The sequence below is a fragment of the Lolium perenne genome, chromosome 7 (genome assembly GCF_019359855.2).
Source record: "Lolium perenne isolate Kyuss_39 chromosome 7, Kyuss_2.0, whole genome shotgun sequence".
Taxonomy (NCBI): Eukaryota; Viridiplantae; Streptophyta; class Magnoliopsida; order Poales; family Poaceae; genus Lolium; species Lolium perenne.
This window is the reverse complement of record NC_067250.2, coordinates 49,428,458-49,455,368: the sequence shown is the minus strand read 5'-3', so window position 1 is coordinate 49,455,368 and position 26,911 is coordinate 49,428,458. Positions and strand designations below refer to the sequence as shown.

The following is a 26,911-nucleotide window of genomic DNA, read 5'->3' as shown; positions in this document are numbered from 1 at the left end:
TAGAGATAGATCAAGACGCCTAATAGGGCTATCACAGAGTACATATCTGGACAAGATTCTAAAGAAGTTTAGAATGGACGAAAGTAAGAAAGGGTTCTTACCTATGTTACCAGGCAAGGTCTTGAGTAAGACTCAAGGACCGGCTACGGCAGAAGAAAGAGAAAGGATGAGTAATATCCCCTATGCCTCGGCAGTAGGATCTATCATGTATGCCATGCTATGTACTAGACCGGATATAGCGCATGCTGTTAGTTTGACTAGCAGATATCAAAGTGATCCAGGAATGGAACACTGGACAGCGGTCAAGAATATCCTGAAGTACTTGAAAAGAACTAAGGATATGTTTCTTTGTTATGGAGGTGACCAAGAGCTCGTTGTAAACGGTTACACCGATGCAAGTTGGAACACTGATCCTGATGACTCTAAGTCACAGTCACGGGTACGTGTTTATATTGAATGGTGCTTTAAGATGGTGGGCAAGCTCGAAGCTGTGCACGGTGGCGAAGTCTTCAACAGAATCAGAGTACATAGCGGCTTCAGAGGCTTCATCAGAAGCGGTATGGATGAAGAGGTTCATTGTAGAGCTCGGTGTGGTTCCTAGTACATTGGACCCATTAATCATATACTGTGATAACATGGGTGCCATCGCCAATGCACAAGAGCCAAGGTCACACAAGAGGCTGAAGCATATCAAGCTGCGTTATCACTCGATTCGCGAGTACATCGAAGATGGAGAAGTAAAGATTTGCAAAGTACATACTGATCTGAATGTAGCAGATCCGTTGACTAAAGCTCTCCCTAGGGCAAAACATGACCAACACCAGAATGCCATGGGTGTTAGGTATATTACAATGTAATCTAGATTATTGACTCTAGTGCAAGTGGGAGACTGAAGGAGATATGCCCAAGAGGCAATAATAAAAGTGGTTATTATATATCTTTATGTTTATGATAAATGTTTATATGTCATGCTATAATTGTATTAACCGAAACATTAGTACATGTGTGATATGTAAACAACAAAGAGTCCCTAGTATGCCTCTTAACTAGCTTGTTGATTAATGGATGATTAGTATCATAATCATGAACATTGGATGTTATTAATAACAAGGTTATGTCATTATATGAATGATGTAATGGACACACCCAATTAAGCGTAGCATAAGATCACGTCATTAAGTTATTTGCTATAAGCTTTCGATACATAGTTACCTAGTCCTTATGACCATGAGATCATGTAAATCACTTATACTGGAAAGGTACTTTGATTAAACCAAACGCCACTGCGTAAATGGGTGGTTATAAAGGTGGGATTAAGTATCCGGAAAGTATGAGTTGAGGCATATGGATCAACAGTGGGATTTGTCCATCCCGATGACGGATAGATATACTCTGGGCCCTCTCGGTGGAATGTCGTCTAATGTCTTGCAAGCATATGAATGAGTTCATAAGAGACCACATACCACGGTACGAGTAAAGAGTACTTGTCAGGAGACGAGGTTGAACAAGGTATGAAATGATACCGATGATCAAACCTCGGACAAGTAAAATATCGCGTGACAAAGGGAATTGGTATCGTATGTGAATGGTTCATTCGATCACTAAAGTCATCATTGAATATGTGGGAGCCATTATGGATCTCCAGATCCCGCTATTGGTTATTGGTCGGAGTGAGTACTCAACCATGTCCGCATAGTTCGCGAACCGTAGGGTGACACACTTAAAGTTGGATGTTGAAATGGTAGAACTTGAATATGGAATGGAGTTCGAATATTTGTTCGGAGTCCCGGATGAGATCCTGGACATCACGAGGAGTTCCGGAATGGTCCGGAGAATAAGATTCATATATAGGAAGTCATTTTATGAGATTTAAAATGATCCGGAAGGTTCTATGGAAGGTTCTAGAAGGTTCTAGAAAAGTCCGGAAGAAACCACCAAGGAAGGCGGAGTCCCGGAGGGACTCCACCTCCATGGCCGGCCAACCCTAGAGGGGGAGGAGTCCCAAGTGGACTCCCCCTATGGGGGCCGGCCACCCCCCCACATGGAAGGGGGGAATCCCACCCCAAGGCCTCGTTCGTTTCGTCCCAACCCGAGGGGTTTCGGGTCGAAATTCCCGTGGTTTAGCCGGGATCAGACCCGCGGGTGTTTAATCCCTGCGCTCTCTTACGACATGTTCGGTTAAACCCTCCCGGGATTCGACCCCGCCCGGTTTTCCCCAAATCCCCTCCATTTCGCAGGGAAGAAAATACACGACTCTCATCCCGTGGATCAGATCCCCGAATCGGTACGAGACAAGAGTGTCCCGTCTCTCTTGCCCCGACCTATCCATCTCCTGCGATCTGGAGGGGCCGGCGGCGCGACGGCAGGGGCGGATGGACAGCGGCGGCACAACCAGCCGAGCAGATCAAGGATACGTGATTCTCCCTCCCTCCTTCCTCTCCAACCGGCGGCAGAGAGACCAGCCGAGCGGCGCGGGGTAGACCTGGAGACCCCACCTCCGTCCGAGCTCGGCGTCGCTCGTGAGACGTCATCTCTCGCGCCCTCTCCATCTCCGGATGCTTCGCACTGGTATGCCCCTACTCTTCTTCCTCCTCCTCTTGACTGTCGACGATTTCTAGGATTCTTGGCAACGCCGACGATCTCTGTTGATGCTGGCAGTAACAGCTTTGTGGGCTCGAATGGTTGGGCAGTAGCGGCATACTAAGTGACAGCATGATTAGTAATCGTATTGGAAGCTTGTTGTGTGCTACATATTCTTGGTTAACTGAAGAGTTCAGCATAGTACACGTACTGTATACTGCTCCTTTGTAGACTGATCGATGCCGATTGTTCTCACATGATTACAAGTACTAGCAGTAGCTTAGGCCGCTCCCTTGGAGATCAGTTTCTAAAGTATGATTGGAACCTGGGTGCTAAACTTACAGTTCCATACACTTGTTAATACACAAGCTAATTTTCTTTTATTACTAGAGCAGCACGCTTGAGCAAGATGAACAGCTCTAGGCTTTGTATAATCCAACCAGTAATAAAGATGGATTTCTGGTGATGAATTTCGGTAGTTAGCGAATCTTGGACTAGTGACACAATTTTGTATAGTACACATTTGAGATAGAATAAGAGTGACACGATATTGGACTAGCGAGTGAATCTTAGTATGTGTGACTAATGACAAGTGAATTTATTTGTGGTTAATTACACTAACCTCTCTGTGGTTGTTATGCATATGGTTGAGTACAGTACCCTGCACCATGATGTATTGGTCCTTGCCTGTTCTTTCAGTAGATGATATTGACTACCTTGTGGACAACTAATTGTGTAATTATTTGATGTTGGGCTTTCCTCAACCTATGGTGTACTTTCCCCGTTCTTTCTAACACAATAACTATATGATGTTGGACTGACTTGGACAATGCCTCGACCTTTCTGATCCAAACCTTATCTGCAGGTGAAGTAATAAGATCAGCGTCCTTGATGCAAAATGGAAATTTTTCAAACCTTCACTAGTTGAAGGTGAGTGCTTTTGTATGATCACTACGGAGTATATGACATCTCCACATGTATGTGTGTGTGATCAGTATATATTATATGCTAGTATATGTTTTAGCATTTTGTTTGGATTTGCATTTTACCTCAAGGTTGAGGTCCGAGTAAGGTCTTAAGTTGGCAGAACTTGATCATAATCCACTTCCAACAATGATTTTCGTCCAATTAACCTTCAAATGTATATCTTGTTTTCTTACGCTTTCTCTTTTTTTACCCACTTGAATGGCTCTCTTGCGTTCCGGGATTACTTCACTGATACCTATTTTCGCCTAAGCAAGGCCTCTAGTTAGTTCAAAGTGTAGTTGGTATCAACATCTAGTCTGGATTGATTTATTAGATGTAAATTTGGAAAATATATGATCTTTGGTAAATTGTTTTCTGCTAGCCAGGATATGTATATTTTTAGATACATAGTATTGGTTTTTTCAGTTGAGTTGTAGTGTGATTCGTGTATCCTTGCTTATTTTTCATTTCTAAATCTATCCCAATTGCTTATTTCCTCACAACAATGTCATTGCTACAGACGTCAAGCCATGGCCCATGGAAGTACCACTCTAGCAACATCCACGTGCAGCTGCGACATGACGATCTAGAGCATCAAGTTCGTGTCGTGCAATGACCTGCATCCTCATTTTGGAGCGATACACGACGGTGCACCATTGCCGAACCGTCGGTGGTGGACGATCAGGATGCACTAGCTGAACTACGTGCTCGTGGCAGCATACTCGCCGGGCATCAGCGCCGGTGGAAGGAGGTGTGCCAGGGAGGTCCGTAAGGTGATGTTCAATGGCAAAGGTAAACTGAAAGAACATGGCGACAACTCGCTCACCGAGGCGACAAAGATCAAAGACAGAGCAGAGCAGGCCAATAATATGAGCTGCACACGAATTGTTCCAATGCAGATCGTTGCTCACAAAAAAAAAAAAAAATAGAGCCACCAGAAACCAAATAGTTAGCTGAGTTGTAAGTATTAAAGCTAATAGAAAAATGATGGTCTGTGCAGTGCAATGTGCAGTGTTGAGATACAAGAACGCAGCGGGGTTTAACCGAATAAATCATATCGGTAGGGATTATCGGGGCAAGGGAATAGTGGGGATTGGGGGTGAGGGGCCGAGGTTCACCCAAACCCCCGCGGGAGTCGTTTCCTAGGTGGATTGGTTCCGTAACAACCGAACGAGGCCCAAGTGGGATTCCCACCTTGGGTAGGTTTCCCTATCACATGGAAGGTTTTGAGTTCGGGTCTTATTCGGAGACTTGTAGTCCAACCCTTGGGGCTTCCACCTATATAATGAGGGACAAGGGGAGGGGGCCGGCCACCCCAACAACCACCAAGGTGGCCGCACCCCTTGAGGCCGGCGCCCCCCTCTCCCAAACCCTAGCGGCTCTCTCTCCTCCACCACATCCCGCACGCTTAGCGAAGCTCCGCCGGATTTCTCCACCACCACCGACACCACGCCGTCGTGCTGTCGGATTCAAGAGGAGCTACTACTTCCGCTGCCCGCTGGAACGGGAGGTGGACGTCGTCTTCATCAACAACCGAACGTGTGACCGAGTACGGAGGTGCTGCCCGTTCGTGGCGCCGTGATCAAGATCTTCTACGCGCTTTTGCAAGCGGCAAGTGAACGTCTACCGCAGCAACAAGAGCCTCATCTTGTAGGCTTTGGAATCTCTTCAAGGGTGAGACTCGATAATCCCCTCGTTGCTACCGTCTTCTAGATTGCATCTTGGTTTGGATTGCGTGTTCGCGGTAGGAAATTTTTTGTTTTCTATGCAACGTTATCCTACACTTCATACTTCATCATTGCAACCACCACTATTGGAGTTCTAACATGAGCAACGTCAAGCGTTCCTAGGAGACAGTAGAAGGGGCGAACCTTCCATCTTAGCAAAACCTAACCTTTCTTGTTGCATGTTGTGTCCTTCAGCAGAGATGAAGAGAACCTTAAAGAGGGTACATTCCATATATGGTCCAATTATTGTGCATGTTAAAACATTTGTGGCCTTCAACGGAGATCAAGAATGAGCATTGATGTCACACTCAGGCAATAGTCTGATTTATTATTATGTGTGCTAAATGTAAATATAATAACACACATTTATGATGAAGGCCAATGCTCTTACCTTCATGTGCGTAGAGAGTTCAATTTTTTGTACGACGAGACACACTATTTTGTTTAGTAGTGATACATGCATTATGTATCATCTATTCTATGCCATATAACATTAGTTATATTGATATTTAGATAATTTATGCATTATTTATTAGTTTTTAGATGGTTTACATGATTTTTCTCAAAAACCTTTGCATTTCTATTTAATTATGGGATGCATAAATCCACCCCTTTGTATTATTTTACAAGGACCTTTTGGACTCCAAATAAATTGAGGTAAAATACCACAAGTATTTCAGGAAAACGAACACTACCAGCTTTGGAGGCCCACGGGAGGATCTATGAGGCCCGAGATGGGGCCCACAACGCACCTCCCCAAGCGAGGTGTGCTGAGGTGGGTCCCACTCTCATTGTGGCTCTCCTCACAACCTCCTTTTTACCCACACCTTCATCTTGCAAAAAAAATCCCATGCAAGAATTTAATTAGGAGATTTTTCGTAGCTAGCGATGGACCCGAAAGTAATCTCCTTCTCACGACGATGGCATATCCTGCTCTCCCACAAGTACTGCCAAGGGGAATTGTTGTTGTTTTCGACACTGATACATGCATAAACAACATCATCGCCATCTTCATGATCAACATCACACCTCACATCTTACGGAAGATCAGAACCATGGATAGCTTTCTAGTGATGTTTGCATGCCAGTATATATTAGACACTATGTTCCTCTTTGTTGGTGAAGTTATATTTCCAAACTGTGGTGTAAGGCATACGCACATGATCATCGTCATGTCCCACAAATGTGAGTAGTTTCCCACATTCCTAAGGGCATATGATGAATTAGCCATGATTTGTATGTAACATGCATGCTATAAACATTTGGTCAATTTTTATACTTTATCATGGTCCTACATGGTAATATACAAATGTCGACTATGTATGTAACTCCACCTATATGGGCTCACATGGCTGCACCCTAGAGTAAGAAAGAGAGGAGGGATGGCTAGAGATGATGAAAACTATGTCGTGAATCATTTGACCTGCAATAGGGGGTTGTTGATCGGGGACCCTAAAATTTAAGGCGATGGTTCCATTGCTTTCTCATGTATGTGATTTTGGGATCAATCATTAGAGATGTAGTTCCTCGTGTACACTTGGGCACCTAACTTAGTCTCAGTTCAGTAAGAATAAAATTTCACAAGATGTTTATCATGCTTCTTGTGAAAATCTAAGTAATTCCATGCCGCCATCAGGAGTCTTGTTACATATAAGAACAAAAACTTTAGCTTGTATTGGATAGAGTATTGGGATATCTCTAAAATAAGTTTTTACATTTATTTGCATTTTACATTAAAACAACAAACAAACCAACATACCAATCTTTACACCCTTTATTGTTAATTCTTTTCCAAGTGTGTCAGCCAAAACCTCCATCTTCTCGTGAGTTTGACACTCAAACCTTATCGAGAAGTGCTATAATCGATTCCCCACTATTATGGGTGTCAAGTAGCCAAAAGGGATGTGCATATTGTTTTGTGTAGGTGCATTCTTAAGTTCATGGGCATGTTTTGAGCTAATATGTTTATATTATTTGAGAACCAAATCCATGTAGGTAGCTACACGTACAACTAATATTGTTTATGTATGTGCAAAAATAACAAGGTATATACTTTATTTATAGCTCTGCTTGCTCAACTTGGACAATCCAAGGATAATCGTGTGAATATTCTACGTACTTTATCGCCTTGCCTTTAAATTTTCCTTTTTTTTCCTAGTCTCTGAAATGACCACTATCATAACACCATTACAAGCAAATCTTTGCCTAGGGTTAGGAGGCGGACGTGAACCCTTGTTTCCGCAAACCCTAACCCTACCCTGTCTGCAGGTTTTCCATGAATGAAGAGGGAGCCTTAATGAGAGCACATTTGATAGTGTAATTATTGTGTTTATGAAGGGAGACGTCATGCCTAAGATACACATTTCCTCTTGAAGATGCAATGATGTGCCAAGATAACGGAAACCGCGTCACATGCTTTCCGATTCTTAGACAAAAGAGAAACGACAATTGTTTGTATTTCTTTAAGGGAATGTTCATTCCCTGAATCTATGACACCCACTTTGTAGCACCGGTTTGTCGAGTTGCGGAAGAAGCGGCGCGTGTTTTTCCGTTTGTTCGTATTTGGCATATTCAAGTTCAGGTCGTTGTATTACACTTGTATTCTGTTTGAGGATTTAAAGTTCAAATTTTGTCTCAAAACTTCAACCAGAATTCTCCAAATGAAATAGAAATGGGATGTGCTGTGGGTACGTGAATGTTTCTTGAAAATTTTGAGTAAATTTTTATTGAGCGAAAAATATCTTTAGATATATCTGTAACTAATACATACATTTATTACAAAATATATGCAGTTGGGGGAATTAAAGGCCTGTACTGAATCGTTCAATCTGAGCCGTCCATCCGTGGCACGAGGATAATCTGACCAAGATCTCCCACCTTGTACTAATCCATCCCCTTCCCCCGGCTTGCCCTCCACCTTCAGTTACGATTGATTCCACACCACCTCTCAGTCGCCGCTCGCCGTCTTCCCGGATCCAAGGTACGCCGCCGCAACCCACCTTGTTCGATTCCGCCGACTCCTACGTCCGCCACCCTGCTATACCGTACCGTCGACGCCGACGCCCCAATCCCACGCCCCACCCCCGGCTCCAAACATCCTCGCCGTCGCCGCCGTCGCCGTTTCTTTTCTTCCTCATCGGGGCATCGAGATCCCGCTGTCTCTGCCCCGTACGCAAGTGTCTGATGAGATTTTTCTTTTATCCAGCCATTAATTGAATCCCTCCGACCTTCACGACTTGTGGGTGTGCCGCTGCACGCCCGGCACACCTTCTAGATCCGCCTCCGCGAACAGGCATGGTGAAGTCTCCCAACAGCACCCCCAAGGCCAAGGCCAAGGCGGCCTCTGCCGGCGGTGTGGCCAGGCCGTCCCAGGCGAGCGCTTCCAGCCCTGGTTCCGCCAAGATTTCCAAGTTTAGGAAACGGAAGGCTAAGGTTGCAGCAACAGCTGCTGTGGCAGCGGCCTCCGCGGGTGACGGGCCTGCCTCTGCTTCCGTGCAGAAACCACCCGCCGCTTCGCCTGTGGCATCCTTGAAGCCAACCACGGCAGCGGAAGGATCATCTGCTGCCCAGGCACTTGCACCAAAGCCAGACACGGCTGAAGCATCGGCTCCAGAGCCGAAGCTGAAGCCGGATGATGCTGCAGCTGCCACCAGCAATGGGGTGGGTGCTAGCGGTGGTGATGGCAGGAAGAGGGCCAAAAGAGAGCGGAAGAAGGAGAGGTCTATGGCCTGGAAGGGAAAGGGGAAGGAGGAGGAGGCGCAGGGGCAGGGGCAGGGGAAGAAGGAGGACAGGAAGGAAGACCGGAGCAAGAAAGAAGTGGGGAGTGGTAGCAAGGGAGCAGGGCTTATATTCATGTGCAATGCACAGACTAAGCCCGAGTGCTTCCGCAACCGCTTGTTTGGAATGCCCATGGGCAAGAAAGAGATGGTGGAGAAGGTCCGACCAGGGACAAAGCTTTTCCTTTATGATTTTGACTTGAGGCTGCTATACGGAGTGTACAATGCGACATCAAAGGGCGGAGTGAACCTTGTCCGAGATGCATTTAATGGAAAATTCCCTGCCCAGGTAATCCCGTTCTTTCATTATCTAAAACTAGATCCTTATGTGGGGAATATAGTAGCGGCGGGAGCTGTTTTGCATTTTATGCGCGTGTACATTGCCTTGCCCCAAGGGATATTTGTGGCTCAGGTACTCCAATAGCTTTGTCTTTGCTACGCAATGAATGGTAGGCATGGAACATGAGTGGAGGTCTTACTGGGTCACGCTACATCGTAGGAATATAGATTCTATTTAGGTCAAGATTGCATTTTCAATTTTATAAGATGCACTTGGGCACGACCAGGGGTTATAGTAATCAGTGGAATTTACATCCTAATTTCTGTTATGCATTTGTTTTGGTAAGCTTTTATAAACAGAGGAGGATGCACGCCTTAGTTTGTAAACCCTAGAAAAGTATCAGTAGTATGTCCAAGGCGTTATTAGCAGAGTAGTGAAACTGCTCCTATTTGTCGTATAGTATGTGCAACTGTCATATATATTTGGAGGGTTCCTTGGTTGTGTGACTTTCGCCCAACTTACTGTGCCAGATGTTGCTAGGAATCATGATTTGGGCTAGCCATCATCAAATCATAGTTCCATATTTCAGTTATAATGTTATATTGTGATGCATTCATGTAGCATCTAGAAATGAATGGTAGACATGACACATGAGTAAAAGTCTTACTGGGTCACACTATCTTAGGAAGGTCTTCCATTTTTTTTATTTGTTTGAAGTCATGATCTGAATGAGTCGCACATACACCCTAGCACGTGTTCCTCGACGCTGGGGGAGCTCTATTTTAGGTCCAGATTGCATTTTGAATTTTGTAAATTTCAGTGCTACAGGACCAGGGGTTATAGTAATGAGCAGAATTATACATCATAAATTGTCTTCTGCATTTTTATGGCAAGCTTTTATAAACAGCGGTAATGAGGATGTGCGCCCTTGTTTGTAAACCCTAAAAAAATATCAGTGGTGTGTCCAAGGCGTTTTTAGTAGAGTACTAACAGTACTCCTGTTTGTCGGACACTATGCGCACGTATAACATATGTGTAGAGGAATCCTTGGTATGTGGCTTTCATCCAAGTTTTTATGGAAAATGTAGCTAGGTGAATCATGAGTTGAGTTGACCATCATCAAATCATAGTTCCATCTTTCAATTATAATTGCTATGCATTCCTGTAACATATAAAATGGCCAACTTATGACTTGACACGTTATTCTATGTTTAATCATTCTCACTGCAAACTAAATAGTCTCTTCCTTAATATTATCCATCAATAAATTTCCTCCCCTTTTGATGCTTGAGTTTTCTTCAGAAGTAGAATCATGATACTTTGACTCAGAAGAAACATAGAGACTGAAACAATTGTGTTCTAACAAGTTATATTTATCAAAACTCTGCCAGAAATGAGATAGGTTGTTAAGTTATGCATTGGTTTTTTCTTATAATCTCATGTTAAATGGTTATTGATGAAATTTAGTTGATGTGATGAGGAGTGATTGAGTGTGCACGCAGTTTATATTCATGTGTCAGCCCTTAAGCAGTTCTATCTACAGAATCCATTTTTTGGGTGGCAGCATGCTGACTCTTCACATGAATTGTTGGTTGAGATATGGATGGGTTAGATTAAGATGCACTTGAAAATGCAATCGATGTTAACTTGTAATAACCCTCCTAAGGATCCTACCCTGACCTTGACCCCGATCTGTCCAAAGTCCCCCATAGCTTATTCAGTTGTCCATGTAAAGAGTTTACATGTTACAACGTTAGCACTTGTAAAATTAGTATGTACTTGACGCATCCCCGCCATCTTCACAAATTGGAAAATTGCACTCTAACAAGCTCATGCCCTCCTCCTATACAAGTTTATCTATGAAACCCAACTTATTATATGCTACTGAAAGAAGCTAAGTTAGGTCCTCTAAGTTGCCCATTGATGGATGAAAACTAGCAAAAGATATTTGCCTCATTTTTTTTACAAAAGCATGACTCTACCTAACATCTCTTGTGCTGTGTCCTTCATTTACTTTGTTTCGGTTATGAGTTATCGTATAAAGAACTGATGCTAAAATGGTGACATATATTGTGCACTGGAATTCTGATCGTAATCCTAAATTGTCGTTTGTGGTGATATTGACTATGGGCAATCTATCATGACGGAGAGGAAGTTCCATAGGTGAAATCGTCGATGATCTTTATCACAATTGTATCTTTTATTCAGATATAGTTTTGATTGTAATTGTACTTACTTTCAAGGGTCAATTTGTTTGTTTTCACGTATTTACTTAGCTATGTCCTCCAAGTGGCCGAATGGGTGGTTGGAAGTTGAAGTGAGTAAGGTTTGGATTTTGGAGATCATATATTTATGTTTGAAATCTTGTATGTTGGAGTGGTTATGTTACCCCTGTGTTAGATAGCCCTATAATGTGAAGTTTTAAGTTGCACAGTGAACACTGGACATTGGCATACACAATTTTCTGCTTTTCTTTTTTTACAATGTCCAGGACTAATTTGTGGGCAGAAGATTCTACACGACCTTTTTATGAAATCGTACCTCATGCCAGAGTAGTTAGTGTTGAAGAGTGGTATTCTTGTTGTACTCAAAACGAATTTTATGTGTTTGATGTAGGTGAAATTTAAGACTGATAAAGATTGCCTTCCTCTTCCTGAGAGTAGTTTCAAGCATGCCATCAAAGAGAACTACAGTGCAAGCCGCAAGTTTGACCCTGAGCTCAACTCTACACAAGTGAGTTCCCTTGGTTTTTTTTGTATATAAAATGCACAGTTCAATCAACAGAACTATTGGGTAGTGTCAAACATAAATCCCTTTTTACCTTGTTGTTTATCATATTATGTGATTTATGCAGGTTCGTAGGCTAATGGCCCTATTCAAGCCTATCAATGTACCTCAATCAGCTCCAGAGGAAAGGCACCGCTATGAGGAAAGAAGGAATCTCCATCAATATGAAGATAGGAGACATGCATTGCCCGTTGAAGAAAGACGCCAGCAGGTGGTTGCACAGGTTCCTCCTCCTGAGGACTCATATAGGGCACCACGCTTGGCTCCATTTCCTACAGAGTCCGGACATGGTCAATTTTTGACTAATGTCCAGGGTGATCATATATATTATCAGCAAGCACTTCCTGCACCGGAGTCTCGGCACATGGCTCTTGCCCCAGAGTCTCGCCATGTGCCTTCTATACCAGAGCCTCGACATGTCCCACTAGCGTATTACCACCATTTGGCTCCTTCATCTGATGATTCCTACTACCGCTCTCAAGTGGATCCATTGCATGAGCGGTAAGTTCAGATTCGTCGTGTTTTGCTAATTTAGACTGACAGTAAAATACAGTGTGGTTACTATGAACACTATGATGTTAATACTGAAGCTACACTGTGCTCTTGACTAACAAAATTCTTGAATTTCAGCATTGCCGCCAGATCACCTCCAAGGGATTATATAGCACAGCCTGGGGAATTGTCTGCTCGTGCTGACCGCTTGGAGGAGCTCTACCGGAGTGGTAATGTTGCTGTTCGTGGTGCTCGCTTGGAGGATCTTTACCGTTCAGGAGAGATTTCTGTTCATGGTGCTCGTCTGGAGGATCCTTACCGTCCAAGAGAGATTGATGCCCGTGGTGCTCGCCTGGAGGATCCTTACCGTCCAAGAGAGGTTGATGCCCGTGGTGCTCGCATGGAAGATCCTTACCGTCCAGGAGATGTTGATGCCCGTGGTGCTCGTGTGGACGATCTCTACCGCCCAGGTGAGATTGCTTCTCGTGGTGTTCGTATGGAAGATCACTACCGTCCAGGAGAGATCACCACTCGCGATGCTCGTGCGGAGGATCTGTACCATCCTGGAGGTGTTGCTGCTCGTGGTTCTTATGGGGAGCTCTACCGCTCTGACCGGCTTGTCACTCGTGCTGTGGATCCCCCGCGTCATCCTTATGAGACTTCAGACCATGCTTATGCTGAAACCAGCCAGCGGCCTGTCTCTACAACAAGGCCCAATGGACCTGGCGTGCCGGTCTCGTCTCTCTATTCCTTTGCTGGAGCACCTGTCTATCGATGATTAGCTCTCCGCGACGTGCCCTTGAGCCGTCTGTATTTGCCAATAGTGCTGGATGTTTTCCTTTTGGGTAAAGTTATATCTCAACTGTAAGAAGTCAGGATGTTGTCTCTATGTTGTATACCTGTTAAACTGCTTATCCTGTTAAACTGCTTACTGGATGAAATGGCATTCAGGTTCAAACCTTTTTGGTCCATGGTGTTGGATATGGTTAATACTTTTCTTGTGCTGTTGGGTGTTGGCTTGGTGACCTATGGCCTTGGGCAAGCACAGGTGCTACCAACCTGTGGTCAGTACTCCCATCCAGAGAAGCGGACTTTTTGAGGAACGGAACTACGGAGCGCGACAGCTCGCGGCACTTGAGAGCAAGGAAGGGTTGGTGGCTGCTGCTCGTGAGTCTCCCAGAGACGCAGCCGGAACTCAAATTGGTGGGAGCAGTCGAAGATGGTGCTGGTACACTTATGTTGCTCTCCGTTGCCTTAGAGCATCCCCACTCGTTGGCGCTCTCCACGCCCAAATCCGGACGAAACAACCGCCGGATTGGACGAAAATAAGTCGTGGGGAGTACCGTCTTTCCAGTCGTCCACCCGGAGTTCGGCGGATAGAGTTTAAATTCAAACAAACCGCCGTCCCGCGCTACAAGTACGGCCAGTTGATCGGCAAAAGGAGCAAAAGGATCAGCCACAGATCGACGATCGGAGGGAAATTACACGGAGACAGGCTCGTCGGCAGTCCCGGCCGGCACGGCGGTGTCCGACGGACCAGTTTCCTCACACGTCGTGGCCGAAGCGGCTGCGGCGGCCGACGATGAAGCAGCGGCAGTGGACGTCGAAGCAGCCGCAGTCGACGAGGTAGATGGTGAGGCAGACGAGGTAGGAGCCGGCGGAGACGACGAAGGACTGGCCGGAGTGGCTCGGAGGATGTCGCTGCGGTGGCCCTGGTACCAATTCCTCGTCTCCTCGTCCATCAGTTCCATGTCGCCGCCGCCCATGAGGAACGCCATGTCTGTGTTCCTCTTCTTCGCCGCCGCCGTCGTCTTCAGCAGGGCGATCCGGACGCCTTGGTTGGCGAGCATCTCCCGCCACCTGCAGTCGAACTTGTCGTTCCTCCCGTCGGCGTGCGTCCTCAAGTCGGCCCAGCACTTGTCGATCGACGCCTGCATCCTGTCGGCGGGATTGCCCGTCTTTGAGCTCTTTGAGCTTCTTACGCCGAGTTCAGGGCGCCCTTCCGCCGCGCTTGCCGCCGGAGCGTCGGGGTTGTACTGCTCGGTCTTGCTCTTCGAGAGGGTCGTGCGGACTTCCTTCCACTTCTCGCACTTCTCGAGGCGGGCGTAGACGTTGAGGAACTTGAACTGCAGGCCGGTGTCGTCCGTGTACATGTCCAAAGCTCGGCGCAGCTGGGGAAAAAAGAGCACGGCGATACGGGTCAGCTAACGACGATGTACCTCGGTGATGCAGGGTCGACGGAGCATACCTTTTGCTCCATGTCGTGGCCGCTGATCGGCCGTTTCTCGCACTCCTCCTGTATGCCGTGCCATTTGCTGCACGCCGTCTGCATGAGCCCCCAATGGGTGGCCATTGCCTTGTCTCCCCGGAACACGTTCATGTTCGTCTTGTTGAAGTAGGGATCGACGAGTTTGCGCTCCTCGTACGCCTGCTTCACTCGAAGCCAATATGTGTCGAACGACTGATTGGCCCCGATTATGCCGTTCATGGACACGGCCTTCCAAGCTTCGGCGAGGCACTCCTCTTCCTTCGGCGTCCATTTGATACGCGGTTCGGCAGGCGGCGAGTCCTTCTTCCTCTTCTTCTTCCCCTTCGACAGGTTGGCGGCGGCTTGTGTTGGCTCTTCTTCTTCCTCGTCTTCTTCTTCGACGGCTTGGCTTCCGTCGGCAACATCCTCCCGATGCTCGTTGCGCGCCGCCACAGCGGCCGTCGCCCTCTGCTCCTCTTGCGTGAAGAACCCCGGGCACGCAGCGGCGGCGGCCATGAAAAACCCCGGGCTCGCAGCGGCGGCGGCGGAGCCGGAGGTGATCATCTCGTGGATCTCCTCTTCGTTCGGCGCCGCCATCGCACCAAACGCGAGCGGCCCTCGTCGCATGGCCGGCGAGGTGTCCTCGAACTGGCCGCCGACGTCAAGCTCGGGCGGCGACGGCGTGGGCCTGGACGGTTGGACGTAGGCGCCCTCTTGGAACACGGCAGTCGGCGACGGCGAGTACAGCGAAGGGGAGAAGGACGACGGGGAACTGGTTGTACCTTGCGTCGGCCATTGGCCGGGGAACATGCTGCCGCCGCCCATGGCCATGCTGACCATCCTCGCTTGTTCGTCCTGGGCCGCCGCCGCCGCCCTCTTGGCGGCGGCTTTTTTCACCCTCTCCGCCCTGCCGCTTGTTTCCACGTCACGCCGTTTCTCGTCCGCCGCCCACTCGGCGTTCGACATGCCCGGCGGCTTCGTCTTCTTCGCCCGCTTCTTCCTCGCCGGCGCCTTCGGCGGCATTGTGGTGGACGAGAGGACGAGGAGGAGAGTGGGGGTGGACGAGAAGGCGCCGCCGGGAACTGGAGCTGGGAGACGAGGAGATTGGGGAATTTCGGCGAGAGAGAATGGGGATATGCAAGCAAATTGGAGGGAATGGGGATATGCAAGCAAATTGGAGGGAAAATCGACAGGATTTGGTTTTCCAGTCGCCGACTACGCGGGTCCACACGACGTTTCGCGCCAAAATCTTTCGTCCGGAGTCCCCGAGCGCGTCCCGGGGGGCCGGGGATGGCGTGGGCTCGCCGGATGGATGAAGGGCCAAATCCGGACGAAAACGAGGAATCGGGGGCGCGACTGGACCGAATTTTGCCGCCCGGATAGAAAAAACGTCGCTCGGGGGCCTCGTCGGGGGCACGAGTGGAGATGCTCTTAGCAGCTAGAGGATGATAGCGATTACAAAATGCAATACTATTCTTATCGCATTCGCGTGTGCTGTGTTGGAGAACATGACCCAAGGAAGGCATCATTTGTTGCTAATTAATTAATTAATTAATCCTACTAGTCCACAAAAATTCACCGCTTCAGGCCTGCAAAAGAAAATTATGCTGCTATACCACGTTACAAATCTTTTACGGAAGACGAGACATTACTTTCGAAAGGGTGGGGCAGGCACATATCTCCATGAGGATAGCGCATCTTAAACAGGTGGAGTCAATTCCACATCTTATTATACCTTGGGTGTAATATGTATGGCCATTGCTGGAAGTTTAGTAGCTTGGGGAGTTATTGTTATTGTAGTTCCGTAACAACTAAGCCTTTTTTTTTCATGTACTGAATTATACATGGACACCATGTTCTTTATCATTTTCGCACCCTTTTGTTTATTTCTAGCTCATTTTATGCCACTAAACTATCATACATATGTTACTGTCATTTACCTAGCTCACATATCAAATTTAGGGGTACTATAGACATTAACTACTCAACATCACAAATAACCTCAAAATTCTACACTAGTAGAAAAAAGGCCTTCCATCCCAACCCATTAGTCCCCAAATACTTTGACCCGGGACTAATGGGTCTTTAGTTCCGATTCTGCTGGTGAACTAATGCTCGGGCCAACCGGGACTAAACGGCTACGGTGGGTTGCGGCCAGGGCAGGAACCTTTAATCCCGGTTGGGGACACCAACCGGGACTAAAGGTAGTCTTAGTCCCGGTTGGTGTCTCCAACCGGGATTAAAGGTTTTTTTTTTCTGATTTTTGGCTCCCCACGCACGTCCCCCCCGTGGATCGCCTTTTTTAGCACCGTAAAATAGAAAATAAAATGATAGAAAATTCAAAAAAAATTGTTTTCAGATTCTTGTATGTTATGCAACCTACTATTCGGAGAAATTAAGAAATTCGAATTTTCACTTTTTTGCAAAAAAAGTTAAAAAAATGGTAAAAGCGCAATAACTTTTGCATACGACGTCGGATAAAAACGTATAATATATCAAAAAAAATACTCGGAAAAAGTTACATCCGAATTCATCCGGGTTTCCCCGGTTAGCCAATTTTTAGATTCTCAAAATTCCAAATGGAAATACAAAAGCAGGAAGATTTTAGTTTTTGCTATAAATTACGGATTTTATATATTTTTTATTTTTTTTTAAAACCTAAAATTAATAATTGCATCCTGCATAAACATTACTATCATTTTTACCCAATTTTTAGATTTTCAAAATTTTAGGTTTTAGGTTTGGCAAAAAAAATTTAATTAATTAATAAAATTTAAAATAATACAAATTAAAAAGTTAATGTTTATTATTCAAGATTATTATTACATCATTACTTTTGTTTATTAAAAGAAATATTTGAAATTCAAACAATAAAGAAATGTGACATCGATCAACATGTTAATAGGATTGATATGATACTACTATCACATACATGCGCGCGTAGCACTTGGATCCGGGACGGAATGGAACTCGGAAGTTAAGCGTGCTAGAGGTGGAGTAGTGAGAGGATGGGTGACTGAGCGGGAAGTTTGACCACGAGTATGTAATTTGACTAGAGATAATGTAGTTAGAGATAGAGACTAAACTATGCAAATAACTGAAATAGTAGAAATTCTGAAAAAATAGAAAAAAAGAGGGAGTGAAAATAATTAGAAACCCAAATGAATTAAAAAAATTAACTCGAAATAGCCTTTAGTCCCGGTTCGTGTTACAAACCGGGACTAAAGGTCATTCGCCCCGGCGCATGCCAGCCGCCCACGTGGCGGGGCCTTTAGTCCCGGTTCGTAAACAACCGGGACTAAAGGGGGGGGGGGCTTTAGTCGCGCATACCACAGAGGTCCATAAGCCGCCTTCTCAATAAGCATAAACACAAAATAAGTGACCCATACATTCGAAAATACCATGGTGAACATAGGTACAAACATAAACCTTAATTTAAAAGCATCTGATAAATCATATTTCAAAGTATCTAACTTAGTACGAAATCTCTAACATTTATTATGGACCGGAGGGAGTAGAAAAAATTGAAATAAATCTGGCACATACTCCCTCCGGTCTATTTAATTGACTCAGATTTAGTACAAAGTTGTGCTAAATCCGAGTCAATTAAAAGAGACCAGAGGGAGTATATATTAACTTGATATTTACTCGTGCAAAAAATTTAAGAAAAAATACGATCTGTATGCAGCCTACACAAAAAAGAGAAAAATAAAACTTTGTATTTTTCCACAGTAAAAATCTAGGTCATCTTTTTGAAAACCAGGCGCAATTTATTGATCATGAAAAAAACTTACATCCTTTACCTCTTTAGGGAGTAAAAATCTAGAGGAATCATCGTCCCAAATACAACCAATATGATCAGAAAAGCCATACTAGCAAGTGCATGAGACATCTAATTGGCCTCCCTATTGCAATGCTCAAAGGTAATATTCTTAAAACCCAAAGCGAGGAACCTGCAAGCTTCAAAAGTCGCATCTGAAGATTTCGATGAAAAATACCCCTCCTTCATTGTCTTAGTAACTAGCATATTATCTGATTGGTTAATGAAGTTATTTGATCCGAGGTGTTGAGGTAAACTCAACCCATCCCTCAATGCATACGCCTCTTCCATAAATGGATCTGCCAAAAATGTACTTCTTTGCAACTAGCAATTACGATTTTGCCATTGTTGTCCCTTGATATGGATCCACATACATCCTTTGCCTAGATCAGTATCATATGTTGCATTGACATTGATTTTAACTATACCTTCGCAGGGTGTGACCATGCCTCATTCTTCATCTCTAGAAGTTCCTTCTTTGATCTCCGGTAATTAGGAGCCAAAACACAAATTGACATTGCACTTCTATGCACCACTTGTAGCTCCTCACCAACACTAAATTCTCGCCTTTCCCACCACACATACCAAGCTCATGCGAGGATGATTTCTGCAAGTCCGATTCCTCCAAGTGGTGGCCATGAACCAAGGTATAGAATTAGGTGTGCTGAAGGACCCCTATTTTTCCACGCACAAAAGCTTCGGAGATGATGTTCCAAATATCATGCTTCTCCCACACATGTTTGACTGGAGGACAAGAGAACATAGCATGCATAATAGCTTCACATGCAATATTGCAGACCGGTCAGTGACTGGATGTTCCTATGTGTTTATATGCCAAAAAATCCTAAGCATGGTATCAAACCATGAAGATCTCACCACCCAAAGATTTTCTTTATCTTAGCTGGAACTTCTAGACTCCATATTTTCTCCTACACCTGATATCCTGCTGATTCTCCGATATTCATAACATAAGGATTATGCCTACCAAATTGGTAATACCACTCCGCATGATAAGCTGACCGTACCATGAACAAAGCAGTTTTTGTGAGGTGCCGCATTACAAAATCTTGCATACTAGTTGCTGCAATATGAATTTCCAATTTCTCATTACCATCTACACTCCGGAATAACTCTCTTATCATCTTTCCATCCCGTGATCCCGTGGCTGGGTTAATTGAATCTGAAAATTTATTCAGCAAGATAGAACCATTTGGAGTGCATACCTTCCTAGTTGGGCTTGTAGAAATTCAAGTGTCTTCCCAAATATTAATGTAGTCACCTTTGCCAACTCTTCATATACATCCTAGGTTAAACTAATGTATTCCATGTAATATACTTTGCCACCTAAAGAAAGTTCCACTGTTCGGTTATTCCTTTTGAAGATTTCCATATGAATAATATTTCCCTCAAAGAACTCTTGCGCAAAGTGAATCTGGTTCCTCCATAAGCCTCCAAAATTTCTTTGCTAACATTGCATTATAATAAAATTCTGAAATCTTTCAACAAGGTACTTAAAATTATCAGATCTAATTACACCCACCATAGAATTCAGCCCAAGGTATCCATCATTAAGAGATTCAGTCCAAATATCCAGCACTTTACAAACTTCCACTCTCTGTTTCGACTGAGGTACTAGGAATGAAATAAATACTACACTTTTCTACACTTGCAAGCTGTCCTCAACTTGCGCAATATGAATCTATAGAACATGTTTCAAAGTTCTTGCATTATCCCATTTAGCGTCCATCAAAATAAGTAAGTAATCCGCAAACAACAAATGTGACACCATTGGTGCGTGACGGCAGACATATACCTCATTAAAATGAGTTTGTACTTTCAGCATGATTCAACATACAATATAAGGCCTATGCACAAAGACGAAATAAACACCACTCAACTCGGTCATAGTCTTTGTGCGTATCTAGTTTCACCGCACAAAAACGCTTTCCCCCTTCTTTTTAATGTTATGAACACACACATTAGCAATGCGAATATTATCTGTAATCAAACAACCAGGAACAAATGAGCTTTGATGTTGGCCAATAATTTCACTTAGTAAGAGCTTCAATCTATTAGCCAACATCTTTGAGATCACTTTATTAACCACATTGCATAGACTGATGGGACGGTACTGCGTGATTTTTCCTGCATTTTATACCTTGGGAATAAGTACCACAACCATATCATTCCATCCTTCAGGAACTATTCTAGAGTTAACAACTTGTAACACCTCACTCATCAGATCATCACCAAGAAGTGTCCAATATCTTCTATAAAAAACTGCATGAAGTCCATCCAGATCTTAGTTCGTCAATTAAACGAAGCTTTCTAACCTTGTCTTTGAATAAAAGGCTCACATCAAGCTATGATACATCTCTCTTTATAAATCTCAACGATAGTTTATTTATAACTTCAGAGTCAGGTAAGTGGACATCTGATGTGAATAAATCCTAAAAATAGAATTTGATAAGGTTACTCATACCCTACGGTCCTCCTACTTGTTGCATGAATCATCAGTTAAGTACTTGACTGTATTCTATTTTTCCTAACACTAGCAAAATTATGAAAGAAACTCGCATTGCTATGTCCATGCCGTAGCTAATTAGCTCGGCCTCTTTTAACCCAGTGCATCTCATCTTGTTCAAGCAAGAGTTCAATTGTGAGTAGTATTTCTTTCTGATCTGCAATGGATTCACTGATATAGGACCTCTCCTCAAAGATTCAAGCTCCTTTCTTTAATTCATCAACTCTATGCCTCAACACTCTCATGTCCCATGCATGTAGATCTACGTGCAACTCACTGTTTTTTTTTGCATGATCGTGGGTCCTGGCGGTGTCCATGAAGAAGAGAAAGAATCACAACATCAATAAAGTTTACTTAATTCCCAGCTAGGTTATCTTGGTCGCCCTCGATCACACCATCAATAAAGTTTTTCTCTAATCTCTTGCTTACAATTTTGATTTATTCTTCCACCTGAAAATTAAGCCTCCACTTCGCCCATCACTCTCATGAAACATCAACTTATCGAACTTGAACTTGTGCCTCCACTTCGCTCATATTTGATTTAGATCACAGAACTATAACATTCGATTATTTTTTTTACCTCAGGAAGCGCTCGTACTGCCCAGGATGTCGGCACCCCCTTCCATGCTAAAGCTATCATCATTGCTCCCTGATTCGTCTGTAAAAGCGAGGAACACACTACCACACAAATTAAACTGAACTAGAACTTCCTCCTGACCTAGATCATCAGGCGGAGAACCATGAGATCTTAATTAATCACCAGAATCGATCAGCCAAACTAACACCAAAACCCGCCCCGCTTGACCCCAGTGAGGGAATTAACAAACATAGGAACAAGAACCGGACATGCAGACTAAGAGTTTTTTTATAAGTTTCAGAAGAAAGACTCCCATCACCATTTTGCCCCCCTATGCCTTCGGGGCACTCTACAACAACCCGTTGGAGGGGCTTCTTCATGGACACCGCCAGGGCCACCCTCCACGTCCTCGTCTCCGGGATTGCTTGGATCATCATCTTCACCGAGCTCTTCCGTACTACCTGGTGAGTTACCATGATCGAATCATGTTATCGTATCTACATAGAATAGATCTTATGTGATCATGTAGGAATATTCTTTTTACATACATGTTCTTGTTTGGCGCTAGAGTTTTAGCGGGGATTAGTGGGGATAATCCACAACAAACTCTAAATTCCCACTTATTCTAAATGCATGTTTGGTGCTAGAGTATTGGGCGAATTTAGTTTCCGCTTATCCCCACTTTTTTCTAAATCTTAGTGTATCTTTCTCAATCCCCAATACTCTACCCCTACCTAGTGGATTGAGGATGTGATTTTGTGAGGATTGGGTGATGCTAGCGATTCACCCAATACTAAAATATTATTCCCACTAATCCCCACAAACACTCTTGCTCCAAACAAAGCCTCAGAGAGAGTCATTCAAGACCTAGAGAAGTGCTACGCAGCCTCCGTGTACATAAATGTACTAAACAACCTATTCAGGATTCTTACACCTCCAGTGTCCACCATAGTTTTGTGGGGATCATCATAAATCCCTCAATATTTTTCATCAAGGCATATATAGCATGATATATTTGCCTCATAGTGAATTATAGCAGGACGTAGGGATCCTCCACCGAGGGAACCTATGGGTAAATCTGTGTCTCTGCGCATGTTCATCATCATCTCAATCGTAACTTGTTGGCACAATCCCCTACCTAACAAAAAAACTCACTTCAATCTTTGGATGTGAGATTGTCGTGGGATAATTCAACAATCATTCATTAACCAGGCAACTCTCTTCTTATTCTTCTTCATTAATGGACGATTGCCTCCTTTAAAAAAAAGTCAAACTCCATTAACGAAGGATTGCCGTGGGATGGCTCAAATCTTCGGAAGTGAGATTGTCATGGGATCCGCTCTTTCCAAGCTTGATCTACTAGCTAGCGTAACCAAAAGTTCGAACTTATGAAAAGAGATACGCAATCAATTTATAGGCACATTAACATCCCTACTCACATGTGACTTGTAAATCCATTTTATTTTGTTATGCCATTAAGGAAACACTATTTTGGATACAATACCTATTTTAGAACCGTTCACTACTAACAAATAGAAAATATCAAAATAACAAATAATATAGTTAATGGTTCCAATTTGTCCGAAATTTGGCAGTCTGTGACTGGAAATCCTTTCTCTTTTCAATAGAAAGAGAAGGTATTTATTCAAAGAGATTGGAAAGGGATAAGTACAAAGGGATTCGACGATCTAAAAAAACACAAAAAGGGTTTAGTAATCCCTTCCTACGAATATCAATTAGTAAAATAATGTGGATGAATAATATTTGGCTCTATTTTGGATCGGATTTGGCGGCATGGCCAAGCGGTAAGGCAGGGGACTCAGAGGTATACCAGAAGCAAGTAGAAAGAGTCAAGCCCCACTAGCTTGGGTAGCCTAAAAACAATTCAGATGTTGCTCATTTAGTATATGTTGCAATAATATGTCGATGGGCCGCCTTACGTAGCTACACACCTACTAGAGTGTTTGATAAATCGAGTTGACCAAGTAGTACAAACAGTGGTTGCTACAAGGAGATGGTGGGAAATAAAAAAAGACGGTAACCCATGAACGGAAGCGACAGTCTCGCACGAGTATTTTTTTTTTTTTGACGGGGAAATGGAAATTCCATTAACCAGAGGACGCAGCTAACTCGCTGGCCACCATAACCGATATATTGCACGCACGAGCTAGTCCTTCCCGTTTTGTCCCGAGAGAAGATTTTCAGAGCAGGTGTTTCTGGGTTGTTTATGTTGCATTAAGATCTGTGCCAACTCTTTTTTTCCTTCTCAAACAACTTCTCATTTTTGTATCTCTCACACCACACGATTTTTGAACTTGAAACTTTGCAGATCACTTAAACATAACAAATAAAATGTGAGAAACATATTTTGGATTTTTTATGTCATTATGTATATATATATCAGGATTTTTTTTTGAATTTTAAATAATTTGAAATTTGAAATGCACAAAAAAATTTCGAACTATTTTCCCCCTTCTATCTGTTACTTTTGAGTGAGTTGCAAAAAAATCGAATCGAAATATAATATAATTAGGAGATGTGAAAAAGAAAAGGTCAAAACATGTCAACGTGCGCTCTGCGCACGTGCTTTGTAAGTTTCCCTTTCCCGTTTTACCTGGTGCAAGTTGAGCGTGGGCTAAGCCTCCTTCCTTGAAATTTGAAATCTCGTCGGTGAATAAGTTTCTTTTTTCCTCCCGGGAGGTCATAGACCTACCGCGTCCCATTGGCCTGATCTCCTCTATAAATTGCCGTGGAAAAAGCAGCCGTTGTATATCCATAGAATCCCTCCTTCCCATTGATCGATCCATCCTGAGTATATTCGTGCCTAGTGGCATATATTCGTGCGATGGCGCTTGGGGTCTCGGACGACATCCTAATTACTTGTGTAGTACTCAACCATTTCAAATTACTTTGATGTTACACGCAGCTCGACAATGGCCCCGCGAGGAAGCAGCCTGCGTTGCCAGTGGTAGCGCTGCAGTTCATCGTGGCCATGGTGGTCATGGACACATACCAGTACTTCGTGCACAGGTACATGCACACAAACAAGTTTCTCTACAAGCACATCCACTCCCAGCACCACACCATCGTGGTCCCCTACGCCTTCGGGGCGCTCTACAGCAACCCGCTGGAGGGCTTCTTCATGGACACGGCCAGCGCCACCCTCGGCTTCCTCGTCTCCGGGATGACGCCCCGGACGGCCATCTTCTTCTTCTCGCTCGCCAACCTCAAGACCGTCGACGACCACTGCAGCATGTGGCTCCCACTGCACCTTGTCCTCGCCAACAACACCGCCTTCCACGGCATCCACCACCAGCTCTACGGCCAAAAGTACAACTTCTCGCAGCCCTTCTTCGTCCACTGGGACAAGCTCTTCGGGACCTACATGTCTTACACGCTCGAGGAACGCAAGGGAGGTGGTCTGGATGCGCGTCCAGTTAAACATAGGGTTGCGGCACACGGCAAGTCCGATTGACCAGCTACAATGATTTGAAAATTATATTAGTTGGGCGAAAGAGAATATGAGAGAGAAAGTAAGTGACATCTCATTCAAGAGAAGGAAACGTAGATCCGGGGGCGGAGCTCCCCTTAGGGCAAGATGGGGCAGCTTCTCTATCTTAATTTTTTGGATAAAAACTACATATATTAATTCACTTATGTTCTTATGTGTATACAATGTTCATTATTTTCTGTTAAGTAAATTACACTTTTTGGTTCCATAAAAACTCAGATTTAGATGTTTAAATAGACAAACGAAAGCTTTAGAAAAGGCACACAACTCTCATGTCTTGATTTATTTTATTTGATATCATCTTTCCAAAGCCTTTTGGCAATCTCGCAAAACTGGTCCATGCGGGATAAATTTTGAGAAACTTCGAATTTCAACACAATGAGAGGCTACTTCGTGATTAGTCTAATATCCATGCAATCCTTACATATTAAAGTGTAATTAAAAAACTTATGCACTTTTACAACTATTAATATGTTAGTCCCAATCACTATAATAAAACTTATCAAGTATGATGAATAATAACATTAAAAACATCAAAATAGATAGGTATATTTCGTATGAGCATGGTACATAAAGCAATATATATTCAAAAAGTCTTGATCGCGCCGAAATCAAGAAATATTTTGAAAAGATGCTATAGCTTTTCTACTGCCTAGGACTTTTGGATGGAATTAAAATTTTACTTTTGGTATAGGTTCTACTTCTATTTAAAGATGTTTCTATTACATTGCGGGTTGTAAATAATATACCAATTCGAATAAATAGCTTTTACCTTAAGTGATGCGATCAAATCTTGATTAAAATCTTTTAAAAATTGAAAACATAACTTACACAATACAAATATTGGGGAGGGGGCATCTGCGCTCCCCCTCTCCCAAACTACCCATGGCTCAAGTTAAATATTAATGTATGCCTATGATTTTTCCCTATCAAACTTTCAGAACGTCCCCGCCACTGTGTGGATTATATATTGATAAAGTAGTACATCTTCCTAGCTAACCATTACACATGTTGGCTATAGTTTGGATACAGATGACATGATATTTTCCTATAGCCACACAGCTATACTATTGAACTTCCTCTTACAAATACTCTATACTATGGAGTACTATCTGGCACGGTACGGTATACCTGTAATTAACTAAATATGTAAGCTTCTATTCAATGATATCATCGATAGTTTGGATTTAAGGGAGATTTTAATGGTTAGGAGACAATTTACTTGGCAAAATAGTCTTCCGGAGCCGACCTAAGAGAATCTAGAACGCGTACTCATGGGTTTAGAATGGGAGCTGAAATACCCTATGTTCTCGGTACGGGCTCTACCTCATTTAGAGACTCTATCGGATCACGCTCCCTTACTATTGACCAACGGAAATCCATCTCCACCGCGTAGACGCCAGTTTAAATTTGAACTAGGTTGGCTAAAGAGGGATGGATTCTCGGATATGGTTGAGAATGTATGGGAGAAACCTATTGTCGGTCAGTCCCCATCCAAAGATGGAATAATAAACTTCGCTCTATGCGGAGATTCCTTGGTGGGTCAGCGAGACACATGACTGGGTGCTTAAACATGATGATTTAGAGGCATTCACTGAAGTAGGACCGCTGACAACGTAAGAA

The 26,911-nt window shown here is 43.9% G+C and overlaps 2 protein-coding genes across 3 annotated transcripts; both read left to right on the top strand.

Moving 5' to 3' along the window:
* Positions 1-8,111: 8,111 nt before the first annotated feature.
* Positions 8,112-13,568, top strand: LOC127317570 (uncharacterized). Of its 2 annotated transcripts, XM_051348134.1 has the most exons (5): positions 8,112-8,253; positions 8,479-9,338; positions 11,946-12,062; positions 12,184-12,617; positions 12,747-13,568. In XM_051348134.1, the coding sequence occupies exons 2-5, from the start codon at positions 8,568-8,570 to the stop codon at positions 13,384-13,386; spliced, it is 1,962 nt and encodes a 653-aa protein (XP_051204094.1). In that variant the 5' UTR covers positions 8,112-8,253; positions 8,479-8,567; the 3' UTR covers positions 13,387-13,568. The 2 variants fall into 2 exon arrangements, with proteins under 2 accessions (XP_051204094.1, XP_051204095.1); XM_051348135.2 differs by lacking the exon at positions 8,112-8,253 and having other exon boundaries at positions 8,263-9,338.
* An 11,139-nt stretch (positions 13,569-24,707) lies between these two features.
* LOC127316057 (sphinganine C4-monooxygenase 1-like) lies at positions 24,708-25,427 on the top strand. Its single transcript, XM_051346480.2, has one exon. The coding sequence runs from the start codon at positions 24,770-24,772 to the stop codon at positions 25,250-25,252; it is 483 nt and encodes a 160-aa protein (XP_051202440.2). The 5' UTR covers positions 24,708-24,769; the 3' UTR covers positions 25,253-25,427.
* The last annotated feature ends 1,484 nt before the right edge of the window (positions 25,428-26,911 follow it).